This window comes from Orbicella franksi, chromosome 13 (assembly GCF_964199315.1).
Source record: "Orbicella franksi chromosome 13, jaOrbFran1.1, whole genome shotgun sequence".
In the NCBI taxonomy this organism is placed as follows: domain Eukaryota; kingdom Metazoa; phylum Cnidaria; class Anthozoa; order Scleractinia; family Merulinidae; genus Orbicella; species Orbicella franksi.
In genome coordinates, this window is record NC_138157.1 from 10,364,519 (window position 1) to 10,380,748 (window position 16,230).

At 42.1% G+C, this 16,230-nt stretch overlaps 3 protein-coding genes across 4 annotated transcripts in view; 1 reads left to right on the plus strand and 2 right to left on the minus strand.

Annotated features, from left to right (window-relative positions):
* Positions 1 to 16,196, plus strand: part of LOC145465330 (hydrocephalus-inducing protein-like) — a 59,408-nt gene extending 43,212 nt beyond the window's left edge. Inside the window, exons 60-77 of one of the 2 annotated variants that reach the window (XM_081449108.1) lie at positions 240 to 508; positions 1,184 to 1,609; positions 1,943 to 2,167; positions 2,594 to 2,904; positions 3,575 to 3,722; positions 4,043 to 4,250; positions 5,842 to 6,087; positions 6,639 to 6,808; positions 7,243 to 7,441; positions 7,937 to 8,206; positions 8,780 to 9,085; positions 9,567 to 9,650; positions 10,921 to 11,130; positions 11,665 to 11,828; positions 12,210 to 12,360; positions 13,634 to 13,864; positions 14,620 to 14,844; positions 15,436 to 16,196. In XM_081449108.1, the coding sequence (XP_081305234.1) occupies positions 240 to 508; positions 1,184 to 1,609; positions 1,943 to 2,167; positions 2,594 to 2,904; positions 3,575 to 3,722; positions 4,043 to 4,250; positions 5,842 to 6,087; positions 6,639 to 6,808; positions 7,243 to 7,441; positions 7,937 to 8,206; positions 8,780 to 9,085; positions 9,567 to 9,650; positions 10,921 to 11,130; positions 11,665 to 11,828; positions 12,210 to 12,360; positions 13,634 to 13,864; positions 14,620 to 14,844; positions 15,436 to 15,918 (4,326 nt within the window). In that variant the 3' untranslated portion in view covers positions 15,919 to 16,196. Of the gene's footprint in view, positions 1 to 239; positions 509 to 1,183; positions 1,610 to 1,942; positions 2,168 to 2,593; positions 2,905 to 3,574; positions 3,723 to 4,042; positions 4,251 to 5,841; positions 6,088 to 6,638; positions 6,809 to 7,242; positions 7,442 to 7,936; positions 8,207 to 8,779; positions 9,086 to 9,566; positions 9,651 to 10,920; positions 11,131 to 11,664; positions 11,829 to 12,209; positions 12,433 to 13,192; positions 13,456 to 13,633; positions 13,865 to 14,619; positions 14,845 to 15,435 lie in introns of those variants that run through there. The other variant, XM_081449109.1, reaches the window with a different exon arrangement.
* Positions 1 to 16,230, minus strand: part of LOC145465016 (uncharacterized) — a 286,590-nt gene that overhangs the window by 107,589 nt on the left and 162,771 nt on the right. The window lies entirely within an intron of this gene.
* The window catches only part of LOC145465339 (uncharacterized), a 191,500-nt gene that overhangs the window by 31,065 nt on the left and 144,205 nt on the right, over positions 1 to 16,230 (minus strand). The gene's annotated exons all lie outside the window — the stretch shown is intronic.

Genomic DNA, 16,230 nt, shown 5'->3' on the forward strand with positions numbered 1-16,230 from the left:
AAGCCCTTTTGTATCTAACATTTTTCCCTGCCTTCAATTGAAAAGGTTGAGAAGCTGTTCACCTTTGTTGTATATATAACTTATGTAGCTGGCTTATGTCACAATACTTGTCAAGCTCAAACAGAAGAAATGTGCCGCCGACATTCTGACCATGAGTCAGATTATCAAATTTATTATTAACAGTGTACAACTTACCCAAATGGTATCAAAGCAAATTTTACATCGCGCTTTTTTCGCAGGCGGTAGACTGGGACGACCGCATGCGTACTGTAAAGTGGGTAGACGTGACACCCGAGGAGGACCCTTCAACTGGCACGAGAAAGGCCCCTCGACCGGCTAAGAAGAAGATTATTGAGGTGGAAAATGAACCTCCCTACACGCCCCTGGAAAACAGCACCAAGGACGTGGAACTGCTTCTCAGCTCTGTGTGTGACTTTGCAAAGTACCGCTGCAAAGTAGAGAACATTCACTTCAAAGATACAGTAATGTTTCAGTCACGAGTGTATAGGTGAGTGGGGAGTCTTCAAACGGTGTAGCCTGCGTGGCAGGCGTTTAATGGGACGGGAGAGGGGGAAACTCGAAGCGTGATCGAAGGGAGAGGGATGGAACGCGTTCCCTTTCGTCCCCTCCGATCGCGCGTCGCTCTTCTAGTTTTCTTCTCCCCTTCCCATTTGAACGCCAGCCACTTAGGCAACAAACGGTGTCGCCGTTAAGATTAGGAAGACATGCAAAGAGATTCCCATTCTTGATGCGCAATCAGAAATAGCACATGTACCATAAATTAAAACGTTCGCAGCCAAAATACAGGTACACAACATGTTTACCCCTTTCACTGTAAAATTTTACTCCCTAGATGTTTAACGTAGTCTCACCTTCGATTTCTGCTCAGGAAATTCTAGTATGATCATTCTAATGAAAGATTATTGCGATGTGCAGTGCGGGATATAGTTTTAAGTCTGAGTGAAACCCTAGTGTGTGGCCATTCAGAAGAAAACTGTTGGTTCTTGTCAGTGGATGAAGTACACGAAACCTATTGTATGAGAAATACCAATTCGGAAGTTGACTACTCTAAGCAGACAATTCTTCCAGACTCATGGTGGTCATCTGCAGTATTCTGCTTTGGTTTGCTCATCACTCTTTGACTCGTAACGTACTCTTTTTTTTTTTCTTTTTCATTCTTCAGTTTTACATTGTCTAACAAAGGCGATGTTCAACTCGATTACCAGTGGCACTTTAGTCCATTTGAGAAACCAAAGACAGTCAGTTTGGGTGAACCGCTGGAAGTACGACCCGACAGACCCGCAAGCTCTGCGGGACAATCCAGCCGGCACACGGGTCGTCCCTCTACCTCAGCGGGGGAGTCCTCAGTACAGCCCCAAACACGTGTACCAGTGATGAGCCAACGTCCTGGGTCCTCTATGGGTGGAAGGCCCCCAAGTGCCCTGGCTCTTGCGTACGAGGCAGGTAGTGTAGTGAGTGAAGGAAGTGACGTTTTTCCTTTCGTGGTCGAGCCGGAGAGTGGAAGCATCCCTGCGGGAAAGAAGGGTAGCTTTGTCGTGAAGTTTTCACCGCTAGATGTCTCAGAGTATGAAGCTGTGCTGAACTTCAGGTAATAGGAGCTATGGTTTAAAATGATTAGTGTTTAAGACCATGGTACTACTGTTATTTTAAGGTGTTTGAACATAAGTGAAAGGGGATATGGGATAAGCGTATTTCAAGATATTCAAATGACCTTTTCCCATAGAGACTTATAACGTAAACAGTAGAATCGTCCTATAAGAAACTAGTACTGTACGTAACTGGTCCCGTTAAGATACTTAAGACTTTGTTTTACAAATTTGAGTTTCAAAAACCGTAGTTGCTGAAATAGAGTTGTCACATGATACTGACTTCCCCTATTATAACGTCAAACTTAGATAGTCCTCTTGTTATTCATACACAGCGCTACCAACCTCCCGCCAGACACAGTCGGCTTTTCCATTCCAGTTCGAGGGCGCAGTCTTCTTCCCTACTGTCACTTTGAGCTGGAGGAGTCAGATTACGTATCCGGTGGGAGACGAAACCCCGAGCTGAAAGGTCCGGGCGGGGCGCCCCCGGGCTCTACCCTGGATCCAAGTACCAAGGTCATTGAGTTCAAATCGTGCGGAGTCAAGGTCAAGAATATCAAGTAAGTTGAGAAGGAAAGTGAAATGCGAGAAGAGGGAAACAAGCGTGTACACAAGTGCTTGTGATGGCTTGACGTTGTAAATAGCAAGCAAATTTCCTGGCGAAAAACTTCTTATCTAGTTGCTGACTTTTGTGTTTTTGCGATTCAACACCCTAACATCATTGAAACATCTTTGAAATTTGCTCCATCTCGCGGTGCGTTTTGCTTTTGTTTGAAAACAAGTCCTGGTCCAATATCTTTCACATGAAAGCGACCTTGATGTACATGAAAATAAATGAACTTAACCTTAAAACTCATCTTGATGTTGAGATTTTGCACCAGCAATCGTTTTGAAACTGAGGCAAACGACAACTTGGAAATAACCTTTTCGCACTATGACATCAGTCAATATTACTTCATAATATGACCAATAAACTGTCCACGCAGGCGATTTAGTGTGACCAACCCCACGAACACCAACTACAATTTTGTGTGGACCAATGAGGACACGCTGGACGGTGCTCCTCCAGAAACCGTCAACTTCCGGTGCCTGACTCCTGAGGGGAGTATACTGAGTGGCAAGAAGCATGAGATGGTGTTTGAGTACGTGTCTGACTCGCTCGACTTGGTGGAGTCGTTCTGGCGGTTCTTTGTGCCTGAATATAACATCTCTATTCCCTTTGTTATGGTTGGACACACGTTTGAGCCCGCGCTCTCCTTTGACAGATCTCATATCAATTTCAGAGAGATGTTGCTGGGTAAGGCGATAGTTTGTTTTAAAATTACATCTTTCAAAATTTAGCAAAGGTATTTAAATCCTCGTTGCGCGTGGTAAAGTCTAGAAAGCTAACCCTCAAGTGTCGCTGCTCTACGCTTTCAACGACTAAGTTGTCTGACTTTTTTTAGTATTGAAAGAGAGGAAAAATATAAAATTGTGTAGGGTATACTGCATTTGTTATTGCGTTTGGCTTTACTGTGTCCAGATTTCAAATATGAAAGGCCTTTGAGGGAGGGAGGCTTCCAATAAAGAAAGGCTTTACTGTTACTGAGCACCAAAAATGGCGTTGTGTTTGAATTTGGCATTAGGCTCTAGCACCTTTAACTACTTGCTTACTGCTCCAGTATTTGGAAGATAAAAGAAAGGTCATGTTGCTGTCATCAGGCATTGTTACTCTCGAACTTTACAAAGAGTAAATCACACAAATTACTAAACAAACCACCGAAACATCCCCGTTCGTGTAACTAGAACCCGTTGCTATAAGGTAATATGGAGGGTGCATTACAGATATAGAACAACCATATTTACGGTGTCCATTGATTTGAAATATATTCAAATAAGATGTGTTGTGGCGCGCAACACTCAGTTCTGGCTCATATTTCATTGTAGTTATTGATGGTCTCGTAATACCGTATATCGTTGTTTTACAGGTCACCCTGCAAAGGAAACTGTACAACTGGTGAATGAAGAGAACATTCCATTCACTTTTTCATTCAGTGAATCGTCTTGTCACACAGAAGGATATGCCTCTAGTCTGACTGTTGAACCAATGTCTGGTACTATTCAGCCGAAGGCCAGGTACGGAAATTTATCCCATCCTCTACAAAAAATCAAACAATAAACTTTTTTTCCAACTTTTTTTCACATAGAATCAAAAGCGACGAGAGATCGCCAATTCTATGTATATTTTGGAAAGGATTGATGTCTACGAATGCGCAGTGGCAATAAAACGTGCTTATTACATGGCTCCAATGCACTAAGTAATCATTGTGTTTTAGCGATTTGGTAGGGGGCGATTTACGCTCATTTCAGAATAGTAACTGCTGATTAGCTGTTTTATGATGTTACTACAGAAACAGTTCAATCCAGATTCACTGAAGTTGTATTTATGTTTACAGACTGCCAATCGAGATCTCCTTTACAGCAACAGAACAGAAAGAGGTGAACTTCAACGTTCTTTGCCACGTGAAAAAGAAGACGTCTCCCCTGACCTTGAACGTGAAAGCAGAAGGGTACGCCATGAACGCTCAGCTGATCTGTGAAGACTCTCAGGGTACCAAGGTAGAGCTGACGTCCAAAGGCACCAACAGGATCAACCTTGGAATGGTAAGAATAACTGATAAGATTACACGTGGTGAAAGGAGGTAAAGTCAGCGTTCGAGCTAAGTGGCCCACCAGGCCGGTGCTTATCTCTGCTTTCGTTAGCACGAAGCGACTAGGAGTATTTCTACTCCCCCCTAGATGGGATGCTAGTTTATACACCTGGGTGGAGGCGCGGTGACCTCATGGTTAGTGCGCTTGTCTCCGGATCAAACGGTCCGGGTTCGAGCCCTGACGGGAGCAGTGTTTCAGCCAGAGCGCGCCATTGCGGGAATCCCGCGTTGCAATCAGAGATGGCCCCCAGAAAAACGAAGAAAGGGCCAATTTGGCCACCGATACGGTCACCAATGTAACTAACATTTTATCCTTGGCGACCAAACTAAGGCAAAATCGCCCTATAATGCATTGCAAACCCTTGATCATTGACTATTTCATATATGCCTAAGGACTGTTCTCTTGTAATGCACGGATCATACTAGTATCTGATTCAAAAGAAATTTATTGAGTAGAAACACTTCAAAAAGCACTTACTATTAACTTTTATCCTAGATCCTAATATACTGCTTTATTTTCCTTGGTACCATGACGCATTTTTCCTTTTGTAGCTTTCAATTTATTGGCCCCTTTACTAAAAAATTGGCCCCTAAAAATGTTTTCAGGGGCCACTTTGGCCCTCAAGAAAAATTTTCTGGCTGAAACACTACGGGAGACATTTTGTTGTGCTCCTGGGCAAGACACTTTACTCTCATGGTGCCTCTTTCCACCCAGGATTACACATAACAACAGACAAATGACTGGTATTTATTATCAGTGAGAATGACTATCCGTGGCGAGAACGGAAGTAGATTCAATTTTGGCGAGACTTGTTGCGAAGCTTGTGGCTGATAATTTCAAGTTTGGTTAAGCTCCCCTTGGAAGTTTGCAAAAATGTTATCATAACAGAACTACCTTGAGAAATTGCAGGGATTTTTTCCTCATATTTATACAGTTAAACAAATTAATAACTTTTAAAAACCTATTATTACTACTGTACGGCAACTTTAAGCCTGAGAAATTTGAGGAAACAGCTTTATTTTAACGGTTAGTCCTACCGTCCACACTAACCCGTTACGAAAACGGAGCTTTAAGAAAACGCTTTTTAACCTGGAGGAATTTAAAAACGCCGGCTTTGCGTTTCAGTGTGGACAGAAAGCACTTTGAAAACGGAGGTTTTCGAAAACGATGACGTCACGATGATGGTGTGGTTTCCCTGCCCGAGTTTCCCTCAAACACAAATCCAAAATGACCGCTGATTGTTGCGTTTTCAAATTTCTCCGGCGTAGTGTGGATGGAAAATATTTGATGGGTTTTCAGAGTGAAAAGCGCCGTTTTCAGTTTTCTCCGGCGTGTTGTGGACAGGGCCTTACTTAAGCAGCAACTCATTATTACAACATCAATGCCAAACACTTCGATCAGTCCTGGTTTGGAAAAACTGTGTTGTGTTTATAATGAGAGGTGTCCCACAGACTACTTTATTTACAAAATGTTCTCATATGCTCAGCTTCTTAGTCATCAAGTAGCACTTTATGGATTTCTAATTGTATTCTCTTCATTCAAGGTTGAGATCAACGAGAAAGCCACACGGCAGCTGTTTGTCATTAACTCAGGAAGGTTCAACTTCGACTTCTCTTGGGAGATTCATAATCGAACCAAGCTCAAGGGGCTCCGGGTCGCCGATGGGGAGAAGTTAGTGTCGGTGACTCCGGAGAGCGGTACGGTACCGTGTAGTACCCGTAAGAGGTGCCAGTTATCTTTCTGTCCCCCCGGAAGACTCTCTTTGACAGGATGTGATCTGCTGTTAAAGGTATGCTCAATGTCGTTTTGTTAATTTATGTGAGCTTCCAGTAGAAATTGTTATGATCTTCGGGGTAAGCCCATCATAATTGAACTACTCTTCCGAGATCCATACGACATGCCGAAGGTATACTACACTGTACAGGATTCTTTGCTTGGAAAATTTTAAAGGTTTGATAGCCGGGAGAGTGTTTTCTTTAACTGTGTTGCGCAGTTTTAGATTCGTTTTGCTCGTGATTTATTTCCTTCGTTACGAAGGGAGCTCTATGGTCTAAGATTTGAGATTGTCCTCTTGCTGTGTATCACTTAACTTCCGCAGTGACTCTACGCCCAGGAATATAGATACTCTTGGAGAAAACAGACTAAATCCCTTAGTGGGAGAAGGTGCGAACTCCAATGTTCCTGGGAGAGTGGTTTCATTCCTTACTTGTTTCATGCCACAGAATCCATGAGTTACGCGTTGTCATTAACGAGCCATCAGCTTCCTCTGATATCTATGATTAATAGCCACCTTGATGTAACTCGTCTTTAGTATGACTTTAATTTTGTGTGTATTTCTAGGTCACCAACGGTCCCACGTTCACCATCAATCTGACTGGTACGGGTGTGCAGCCAGGGCTGAACTTCTCTTTTGTAAGGCACGACTTTGGTCCGTGTTTCCTGTACCGTGCCGGAATGCCTCTCAAACGAACCACGCTCATCATCAAGAACGAGGATACTAAGGACATTAGGTTGGCTTTTGTGTTGCTTCATGTAAATCGCTTCATTATTCTGTCGGTTCGATGGGTCCATAGCTTGTTTTTCTGATGGTTTGTGTGTCAAGTTTCCTATTGAGAACTCCAGGTCCTAGCCTTGGTTCTACTGAGCTATTCTTTTGAGCTTTTGAGGCACTTTACTATCTCATTCTCTCTCTTAATCCAGTCTTAGTATTCTACAAAAAGTACCAAGTTCCGCCTAATCTGACATTCCATATTTTCTGTCAAATTGTGAAAATAAAGTTTTGTGACTGGCGCTAGACAAATTAGCGAGGAAATTAGCAAGAGTAAGATTCACACATTATAAGACAAGTCTTCTTTTTTCTTTTGTAGAAAAAAAATAGACCCTTCCAATTCTAGAACATAAACCTTTTCATCATGTTGTTAACATTGTAACATATTTTGTTTAGTATCGAGAGTCAATATGAGAATTGTGCACACCTGGAGGTACATTGTCAGCCCGGAGTCCTGATTCCTAACCAGGCCATGCAGGTGGATATCGTGTTTTATCCCCGGGAGGCCAGGAGATACCACGAGACAATCCCATTTGAGATCAACGGTCTGTCCACCATGAATGTAGAGATATTTGGCGAGGGCACTGACATGAAGGTACAGTTACATGTGATCTGTAGTAAGTGACTTCTGGTTACTAGCAGCGATGAAGTAAGTTACTCTTAGGAAAATCTTCGACCTGGTTTCATTCACAAGGGTAGTTCTGCACAGTACGAAATTCCGTCAAAGTCTTCTGCTTTTTTTGCGACACGGTGAATTTTTCACTACAAAGTGAAAAATCAAATCGAAAAGGAAGGTTGAGGAAGAGAAAAGACATTTGACTGTTACTGTTATCTCACACGTTGACCAAGGCATGAGCGTAAGACCCTTGTCAATCGGTGCATCATAGGTACAGTTAAAACACTGAATACAAACGCTTTCAGGTTTTTCCCGCCGTAATTTTTTGACGTTAGTAGAAATCAAATAGGCGTCGCCATATAGCTGATCAACCTGTTTTAAAGCTGGATCGCACGATAGTAATACAAAGTAGCAAGGAAACAACCAGGCACCTCGATGTCTTACTTCGTGTGTTTTTCCTTTTTCCATCTCCAGGTGGAAGTGGCCAATCCTTCGGACAGGAAGGTGAACTTTGGCGCCTTGCGTGTCGGTCAAACGAACCAGCGGAATCTGAAGCTAGTGAACCGCAGTCCTGCACCAATCACGTTCACTCTAGCTATCACGCCAGCTGTGGTGGCATTACAGCAGGCCAATATTCTCACTATCAACCCGTCCACGGAGATCACGCTTAGGGCCAATGGTGGGTCATGTGGTGTAGAACTGACGTTCAAACCCAAGACACGCATACCTCATTTCACTGAGGAGGTAATTACCTTTCTTGTCTTTTACTATTTGCCTTTGAATAGGGCGTGATGAGCGTTGAGTCGTCGTTTTTTCGTGGAAATGTGCCGTGGACGTCTCTCTAGCCAGTTGTTTTCCACCACAGCATAGCTTTTAGTATTTCCCGCCATAATGTGACGCGTCCGTAAAAACTTTCAGGTTTTTCCCGCCGTAATAGGTGACGTCGTTCACAGGTTTCAGTTGTTTCCCTCCGTAATGTGCGTTGCGCATCTGTAACTGCTCCATTTGTTTCCCGCCATTATTATGTAGCCTTCCTTCTGAACTTCCAGTTTTATCTTGCCATAATACGCCACATCCGTCTTGCTGTCCAGTTTTCTTCCCCGCCGAAACTCCGGCGTGGTATTCTCTGAATATCCCGCTTTTACCATTAGGTCACGAGTGGGATAATGCTCTCTATACCGCTGAAGGGAAAAAAAAAACAGTGTTCAACTGACAAATTCATGTACAAAGATTGACCCATACAGTGTGTCATGAATCTTTGTATCTTCTCCCAAGTGAGCTCTCTTTCTTTTTTTTTTTTTTTTAATAATAATACAGGTGATGCTGGAGTGTGCTGGTATGTCTCAGCCCATCTTTGTGGTAACAGGTTCATGTCAAGGAATAGAAATTTCTTTGGACAGTGACTCGGTACCTTTCGGCGCGGTGGTGCTCGGCAGTCGAAGCACAAGGAAACTAATCATGCACAATACTGGAGACATAGGAGCAGCCTTCAATTGGAATATAGATAAGTTTCAACCCGACTTCTCCATTTCACCAGCTAAAGGTTATATTTCATCCGGCATGGAGGTGTCATTTGAGATCCTTTTTCATCCGACAGTGGTTAATCACGATATGAGATACGAGGTGAGTTTCTTATCAGCTAGTGAAAATTCTGGTTATTTCCTGGAATTCGGCATTGGTAAATCAAGGGGTTCATTAACCGTTACCGGAAGAGGGCAACTGGTGTTCACAGTCGGGGAAAGTTAAACTGAACTTCTTTATCAGAAAAACTTTCCTCTAGATGGTCAAACCAGGCGGGCAAAACCATCTTGACTGCCAGTCAATTTGCCCGGTGCCCGGCTCTTAATGAAACCTCTGCAGTAAAATACAGCTTGTCAATTAATTGTGATTCATCTACACAATCCGTGACGTCCACGCAAATGAACGGGGTATGTTTTAGTACTTGTGTACGACAAAAACACCGTAAAATTTTAATGCTCGTGTCAAATGATAAGTTAAAAAACTCAGGAAAAAGGCTGACTTTCTCCACTTCTTCATTTCTTCTGCTATACATGTGCCCTAAATAGGCTGCCGTTGTAAACATTCGGTTTTTGTTTCTTTACAGAATCTGCGTTGCGCCATCGAGGGAAGCAAACCACTGAAACTGGTTCTGACGGGTAGCTGCATTCCACAAACGCCCCTCAAAGAGGTAAACAATCACATGCACTACGCTAGAAAAATAAACTTGCTAAGATCACAGCAAAGTCAACAGGCATTATTTGATGTAAAGAACAGTTCTCTGAATGACTGAGGGTGCTAGTAGTTGAAATGGATTTTGAAAACGTACTGGTGTAGTCCGCCTGGTTCGGGTTGTTGGAATGACGATTTACACCACAGAACTAAAAGTCAAAACAGGGTTTAATGTAGTTCTTATAGAGTGATCATCCGGATAAGTGTAGCTCTGAAAAGAACTGTTGTTGGTGACTGACGTTTCGACAACATGAGCGGAAGTCATCTTCAGAGTCAAGTGAATAGTGTTTGTCAGTCGATGATGTTATAAGTCTGGTCCATTGAACGTGATTGGTCAGTATAGCCATGATGGTATTGGCTGAAAGACTCGTGTAAAGTTTGTCATCAGTCATTGGTGGGTTTCGATCCGTCTATTGTTAGTCAAATAGGTACCATCTTTTTGACTAACAATAGACGGATCCGTCTATAGACGGATTCGATCCGTCTATTGTTAGTCAACGGACCAGACTTATAACATCATCGACTGACAAACACTATTCACTTGACTCTGAAGATGACTTCCGCTCAGGTTGTCGAAACGTCAGTCACCAACAACAGTTCTTTTCAGAGCTACACTCACCCGGACGATCACTCTATACGAACTACTGATACTCCTGGGTTCAAACCATTTACTAGGGTTTAATGTCTCTTGTATAAAAGTGTTTTCTATTGGTAATGTTTGATGCAGTTCGAAATCAGTCGACTTCAAAACTAGAGGACATAAAAGACATGAAATTAAAAAAAGAACACCTCATCGAAAAGTGTAAAAGTAACTTGCATATCAAACACGAGAGACCGCGCCTAACCACATTTCCAAATACGGAGACGGAGGGTGTAAAATACAACGCGTAGCGGAGTACTTGTGACGAACTTCGAGGTGTTTGAAATGGGGTAAAACACTGTCCTGCGTATTTGATATATCTTCCCAAATCGAAACTAAAGAGAAAACGGAGAAAGTAAATCGTGCCATCACATATCCCCACACCGTCACGATTATGGTTTCCTTTGTTTAAACTTCAATTATTAACGAGTTTGAGAAGCTTAAATCAAAATTCACCCTGACCTTGGATTAGCTTAATCATACTTTGAACACCCTGGCCCAGAGCTTCTCTTTTCTATTCCTTATCGTACATAGTTACGTTTACACGTAACCAGACAGACCAGTTTAACACGTATTTTTCCTATCCTAGGTTCTTCACTTTGCAACTCATGTTCGTACACGCGACACGCGAAACCTTGTTATCCATAACCGGACGAACCAGTTGTGGATGTTGCGTCCCGTGATAGACGGTGAATACTGGTCTGGTCCTGACACAATCACTGTAGAGCCACAGCAGAGTAAGAACTACGAGTTAACGTACAGACCACTTACCATGACCCAGGAGGGAAAGAAACACATGGTAACGAATACTTCCCACTGGCTTATTTTTACGTAAGGATTATTTGTCGAGTCGGTTTGGACTGATTTTCTTGAGGGAAGTCAGCTGAAGCAGCAGAAGTTAGGAGCCGGGGCGACTATTAAATTCTGCATTACGTGAAGCAAAAGGCAAAACTCCATCCACGTTCACAAGTTACGCAGTGACTGAAATTTCTTCGGGCCTATTCAGTTCATCACTCTCGTGAATTTTATTTTAAGGAGAGCCGATACATTTGGTGGACATAATGTACCGTGTAATTCGACCTTAACAACCAATTGCACTTTAAGCTTTTTGGAGAAAAAAAAAACAAAACGCATTTTTGGCATTTTCAGCATATGATTTAAGAGAAAACAGGGGAAAGATACTAGTTGCCAAAAGAAAAAGAAAACTGATTGTAACTTGTCAGTAACATACATTTACCTGTTTATAAGTAGCATGCCTCGGGTTCCGTTAAAGGTACTTGTTTCAACCCGCAGACGTAATCCGAACAGCACACCTGATTTTTTTTTGTTTCAGGGCTCTGTATTTTTCGCCCTGCCGGATGGTAACGGCCTCCTGTACAACGTGACAGGTAACGCAGAAGGTCCCAAGCCTATTAACAACCTACAGAGGGAAGTGCCTTGTAAGACTCCTTACACTGAAATGCTGACTGTCACGAACTGGTTGAGACGACCCCAGAGGTTTGATAATCTGTCTTGTTTCATGAGAAAACAACAAAAAAGCCCTTATGCGCTGTTAGTGCTGTACAAAATTCAAAGATACGTGAAGAGGGCGTGACCAGGCACAGCGGTGATATTTAAAATCTTGAACTTTGTTTTCTGTCTCGAGTGACGTATATTGTTATCTTGGTGTAATCTACTTGAATGCGTGATATGTATAAGTTGCTTCCAAGAGACTATGAGATCATAGTCTCTTGTTGCTTCTCAATCTTTTCTAAGAGGTTAGTGAAACTGCTGTCGAAGTGCTTCTCGCTGGATTGATAAAGCTTTGCCCATATGTTCATAGTGTTTTGTTCGGGGTATTCACAGTCTTAAACTGACATTTACTGATCATTCCGTTAGATTCCGTGTTATTATAGAGATGCTAAAGCCTGATAAACCAGACAGTGCGACAACGCTAAAGGGACTGGACTATATTGATGTCCCGGGGCTTTCCAAGCGGGAGTACAGGCTGAACTTCTTTGCTCATAAAGAGGGAACTTTCAGTGCCAAGGTAAGGAACATAGATATGTGGAGTTTCTTGACTGTATCTAGTCTTGCTTTTTGTCACTTGCGTTTCATTAAGGTGGCCGAACACAGTTTTCAAGAGCCTCTGCCTAATTTTACCATTACTTTAAAGATGTTTATGCTTTGGCGCCCGTTTTTGTAAGAGTCAACGTCAACCACAGAAGGGTTTATTCTCACATTTTGGCTAAGGTGAGTGCTGTTGCCATGGCCACGGGGCTGGTTAAAAACAAGGCTTAAAAAATGGTTTTTGTTTATTAAAAAAAAATTCAGTCGTTAGATTTTTTTCATCATTTGCCCACTATGAATTGACATTAAATCCCTTCTGTCAACACTGTTCTAATAAAATTTTGACATAGGCGACTTTCGTAATTCGCCGTAAATCGTTTTCACTGCATGTTCTGTATTATTAAAAATTCCCTATTTCAAAATTCAGATTTTTTGCGATAGATCATTCCCGTGGTTTCTGAATTATTTTTTTGCCAAATTTCTTGAAATTCTAACGACTGGATCGTTAGAAATCGGCAAGTTTCTGCAAAAGCAATCGGTCTCAATTTTTCGAGCAACTGCGCATGCGCTGCATTTAACTGGGTTCTTTCGGTAACAAAAAAAAAAGCTGAGAATTGCTGGGTTCTTTGCGTCGTTACCTTTTCTAACATAGCTTTGTAATAAAAGACTAAAGGCATCAGTACACTGCGTTCAATAATGGAGAAAAATAGCGCATATAGTGCGGGTGTTGAGTAAATAAAATGATCGCTCTATTGAAGGCATGTTTTGCATCAGCAAAAGCCCGCGCGAAAACTGTGTTCGGCCACCTTAAGAGCTTGCCTCTTTGCGTTGTTTTTTAAGTACTTACTTGCTTTCACTTTTAACTGGTACTCATTATTGGAGCTTAGCTGACCGAAGAATCAACGGAAGGCTTCACCATGGTCAACGGAAAACCTGTTTAGTTTTTATTGTAACATTTTACATCAACTCAGTAACAAGACGATTCATTGAAGAAAGAAATGTGGGATCGAAAAGTTACTGAAATAATTCCATTTTAAAATGCCTATTGGATTTTTGTGGAATTTATGCATTTTCGCCATTGAAACTGTTTTCAAGAACACTTTCAAGAACACTTTGCTGAAAACATGTTCCCTCGTGGCTAAACAGAAAAAAAAAGTGTTTTCCCGAAGTTTCCTCGTTTGTCTAGGTCCTTACTACCAGAAGGCTATTACAAATTCGGCCGCTCTTGTCTCATGTCAACATTCAACTTTCAGGTGGTTTTCCGTAACGAACAGAGTGGAGAATATCTGTTTTATTACGTGACATTCAAGGCAGTTCCTCCTGGAGTGATGGCCACCATTGACCTGTCCACGCCCATACGAAAGAGCACCTCACATGTGGTCACGTTACACAATCCCCTCAGTACCCCTGTTACATTCAACTCTCAGTGCTCTGTTGCGGATATCCAGCTGCCACCAAATTTCACTGTTCCACCCTTGTCAGAGGTCAGTACCAAGTCCATTACATAGACAGTTCCCCGTGGCATGTTTGTTGTTGTTTACTTTGTGTTATTTGTGATTACGGAAGGGAAGGTGTAAGAACCTTCGATCAACGGAGCTTTTGCAATATTTGATAGGTCGTTGATAATAGCATCTAACCCTGCTTTGTGCAGACGTAGTAGATATATTTTAATGTGTAAATAGTGTCCCCAATTATTTTTTTAAGCTGAATACCATTGGCACTTAATAAAGTCTTTCATTCATTCGTTCGTTCATATCTGAAAGCGGGCTTAACAGCATCTTACTCTGTTCACAACACAGGAATTTGCAGGAGGTTACTGGGTCAGCCATACTTATTACTACCATAATTTCATTGTTCCCTGCAATCCTAGTTTCATTGATCCGTCTAAGGAAGAATTTCCAAATATTATTTTTGTTATTTACTATACTGTCTTGTATTTTTAAACAAGACCCTTCGCTCCAGCTCTTGTTTTTCCACTCTTTGGAGTAACCTGCGATTAACTAGGGATAGTGAGTACTTTAGACAAGTAGATTGGGAAAATACCTTCTAAGGCCATCTATATTTTGTCTCTGTTTTGTCATTACACGATTTGCCGTCTCCTGTTGGCCCTTTAGGCCTTTTCTGTATGGATGGCAGACTCATTAGTGCAATTTACACTCGCATACCTGCTAATTTCCAATAGATCATCTTCGTCGGAGTGTTGTACATTTCATTCTCGTCTTTCTTTCGTCATTTACAGGGTTCGTGTATGTTTGAATACCTGCCTCTAAAGGCTGGTGAACTGACTGGCCGACTGTCCTTCAGCAGTTCAGAATTGGGTGTTTATCAGTACGATCTCAACCTGACCGCTACACCTGCTGGCACGGAGGCCCCAGTCCACTTTCGCGCAGGCCTTGGGACTAGTCAAAGCCAGACGTGTCGGTTTGTGAACTTTGCCAAGTCTAAAGTCGAGTACAGCTGCAAGGTAATACAGGCTGCTCATTTGTTGTTTCGAGATGGAATTTGTGGTAATGTAGCTCTTACTCATTCAAAAAAAAAAAAAACAAAAAAAAAACAAAAAAAACGAAAAAACAAAGAAAAACAAGAAACGATCATTTGTTTTAAGGAGTTACATCATGGTTTGCCCATCTTGAAATTTTTAGCCTAATTTTTTTTTAAGTTTGTCGTTTGCAATCCGTGCTAATCTTTTGCATCCTCGGCCATCCTTGTTCCTTTATGGTTTAGTATTATCTCTGGTGTTTTTCTATCTTAGTAAACTACTATTTTCACGCTGACAAAATAACTCAAAATGCCGTCTGGTCGTAGAATTGATCTCAAAGTGCTTTGGATGTTCGTAGCCTTTGGCTCGTCACGCACTCCAAAAAATGCCCGTATTGGAGGCAATTCGGACGATACGGTTTATAATATTGCAATTAATCTTGAACACTCGGAATTCAAATTACTGGGCTACGATTGGATCAATAATGTACATAAATGCGCAATGTACCTTTTGGAATAATTTTGGAATTTCAGTTACGTCGTTGATAATTCTAACGGAGTTTACTTTTCATTCAAGGTGGATAACACGGACTTCCACGTTGAAAAGAACATCACCGCAGCCTCGGCGTCAAGTGGAGGTACAGAGGTGGGCGTGGAAGTGACGTATGAGCCGTCCCGTCTGGGGGATACGCGGGCCACCCTGACTGTGTTTTCCGCTGTTGGAGGTGAATACGTGTTTCCTCTGTTTGGGCATTGCACTCCTCCAAAACCTCAAGGGCCCTACTCCATCAAGGCTGGCGCTACCACTTCGATTCCGTTTAAAAACGTGTTTTCACACACCACACAGTTTACATTTTGCGTGGATAGTCCTTGTTTTAATGTGAAGGCGAGTGAGAGCATCCGAGGTAAAAAGACCCATAATGTCATCGTTGGCTTTGAGGGTAACCAAGGTGGTTCCAAGGCGCCGCGCATGGGCAGACTTATGGTCACGTGTCCGAGGAGTGCAGGCGGCGCCGGGAATGTTACTTGGACCTTCTATTTGAAGGGGGTGACTCCATGAAAATAAAGAGCGTAAACAATGTACATATGTTATAAGTCTTAGGTGTAGAACTTTCATCAATTAGGAAGATTTCTGTTTTTGTTTAACGTATATATGCATACGTATACATGCTGTGCACCATTTTTTACTTTCGTGCATGCGTGCATCAATGTTGGCCTTGATTTGTAACGTCACGTTACGGCGGTTGTGATAAAGTATTACTGTTTTGTTTAATACCATGAGTAATATGGAATTGCCAGGAACTAATTTTTGAGGAATAAAGTTATGGCTTTAAATGATACTGGTTTTCGTTTCCTCACTAACTTCGTCTCA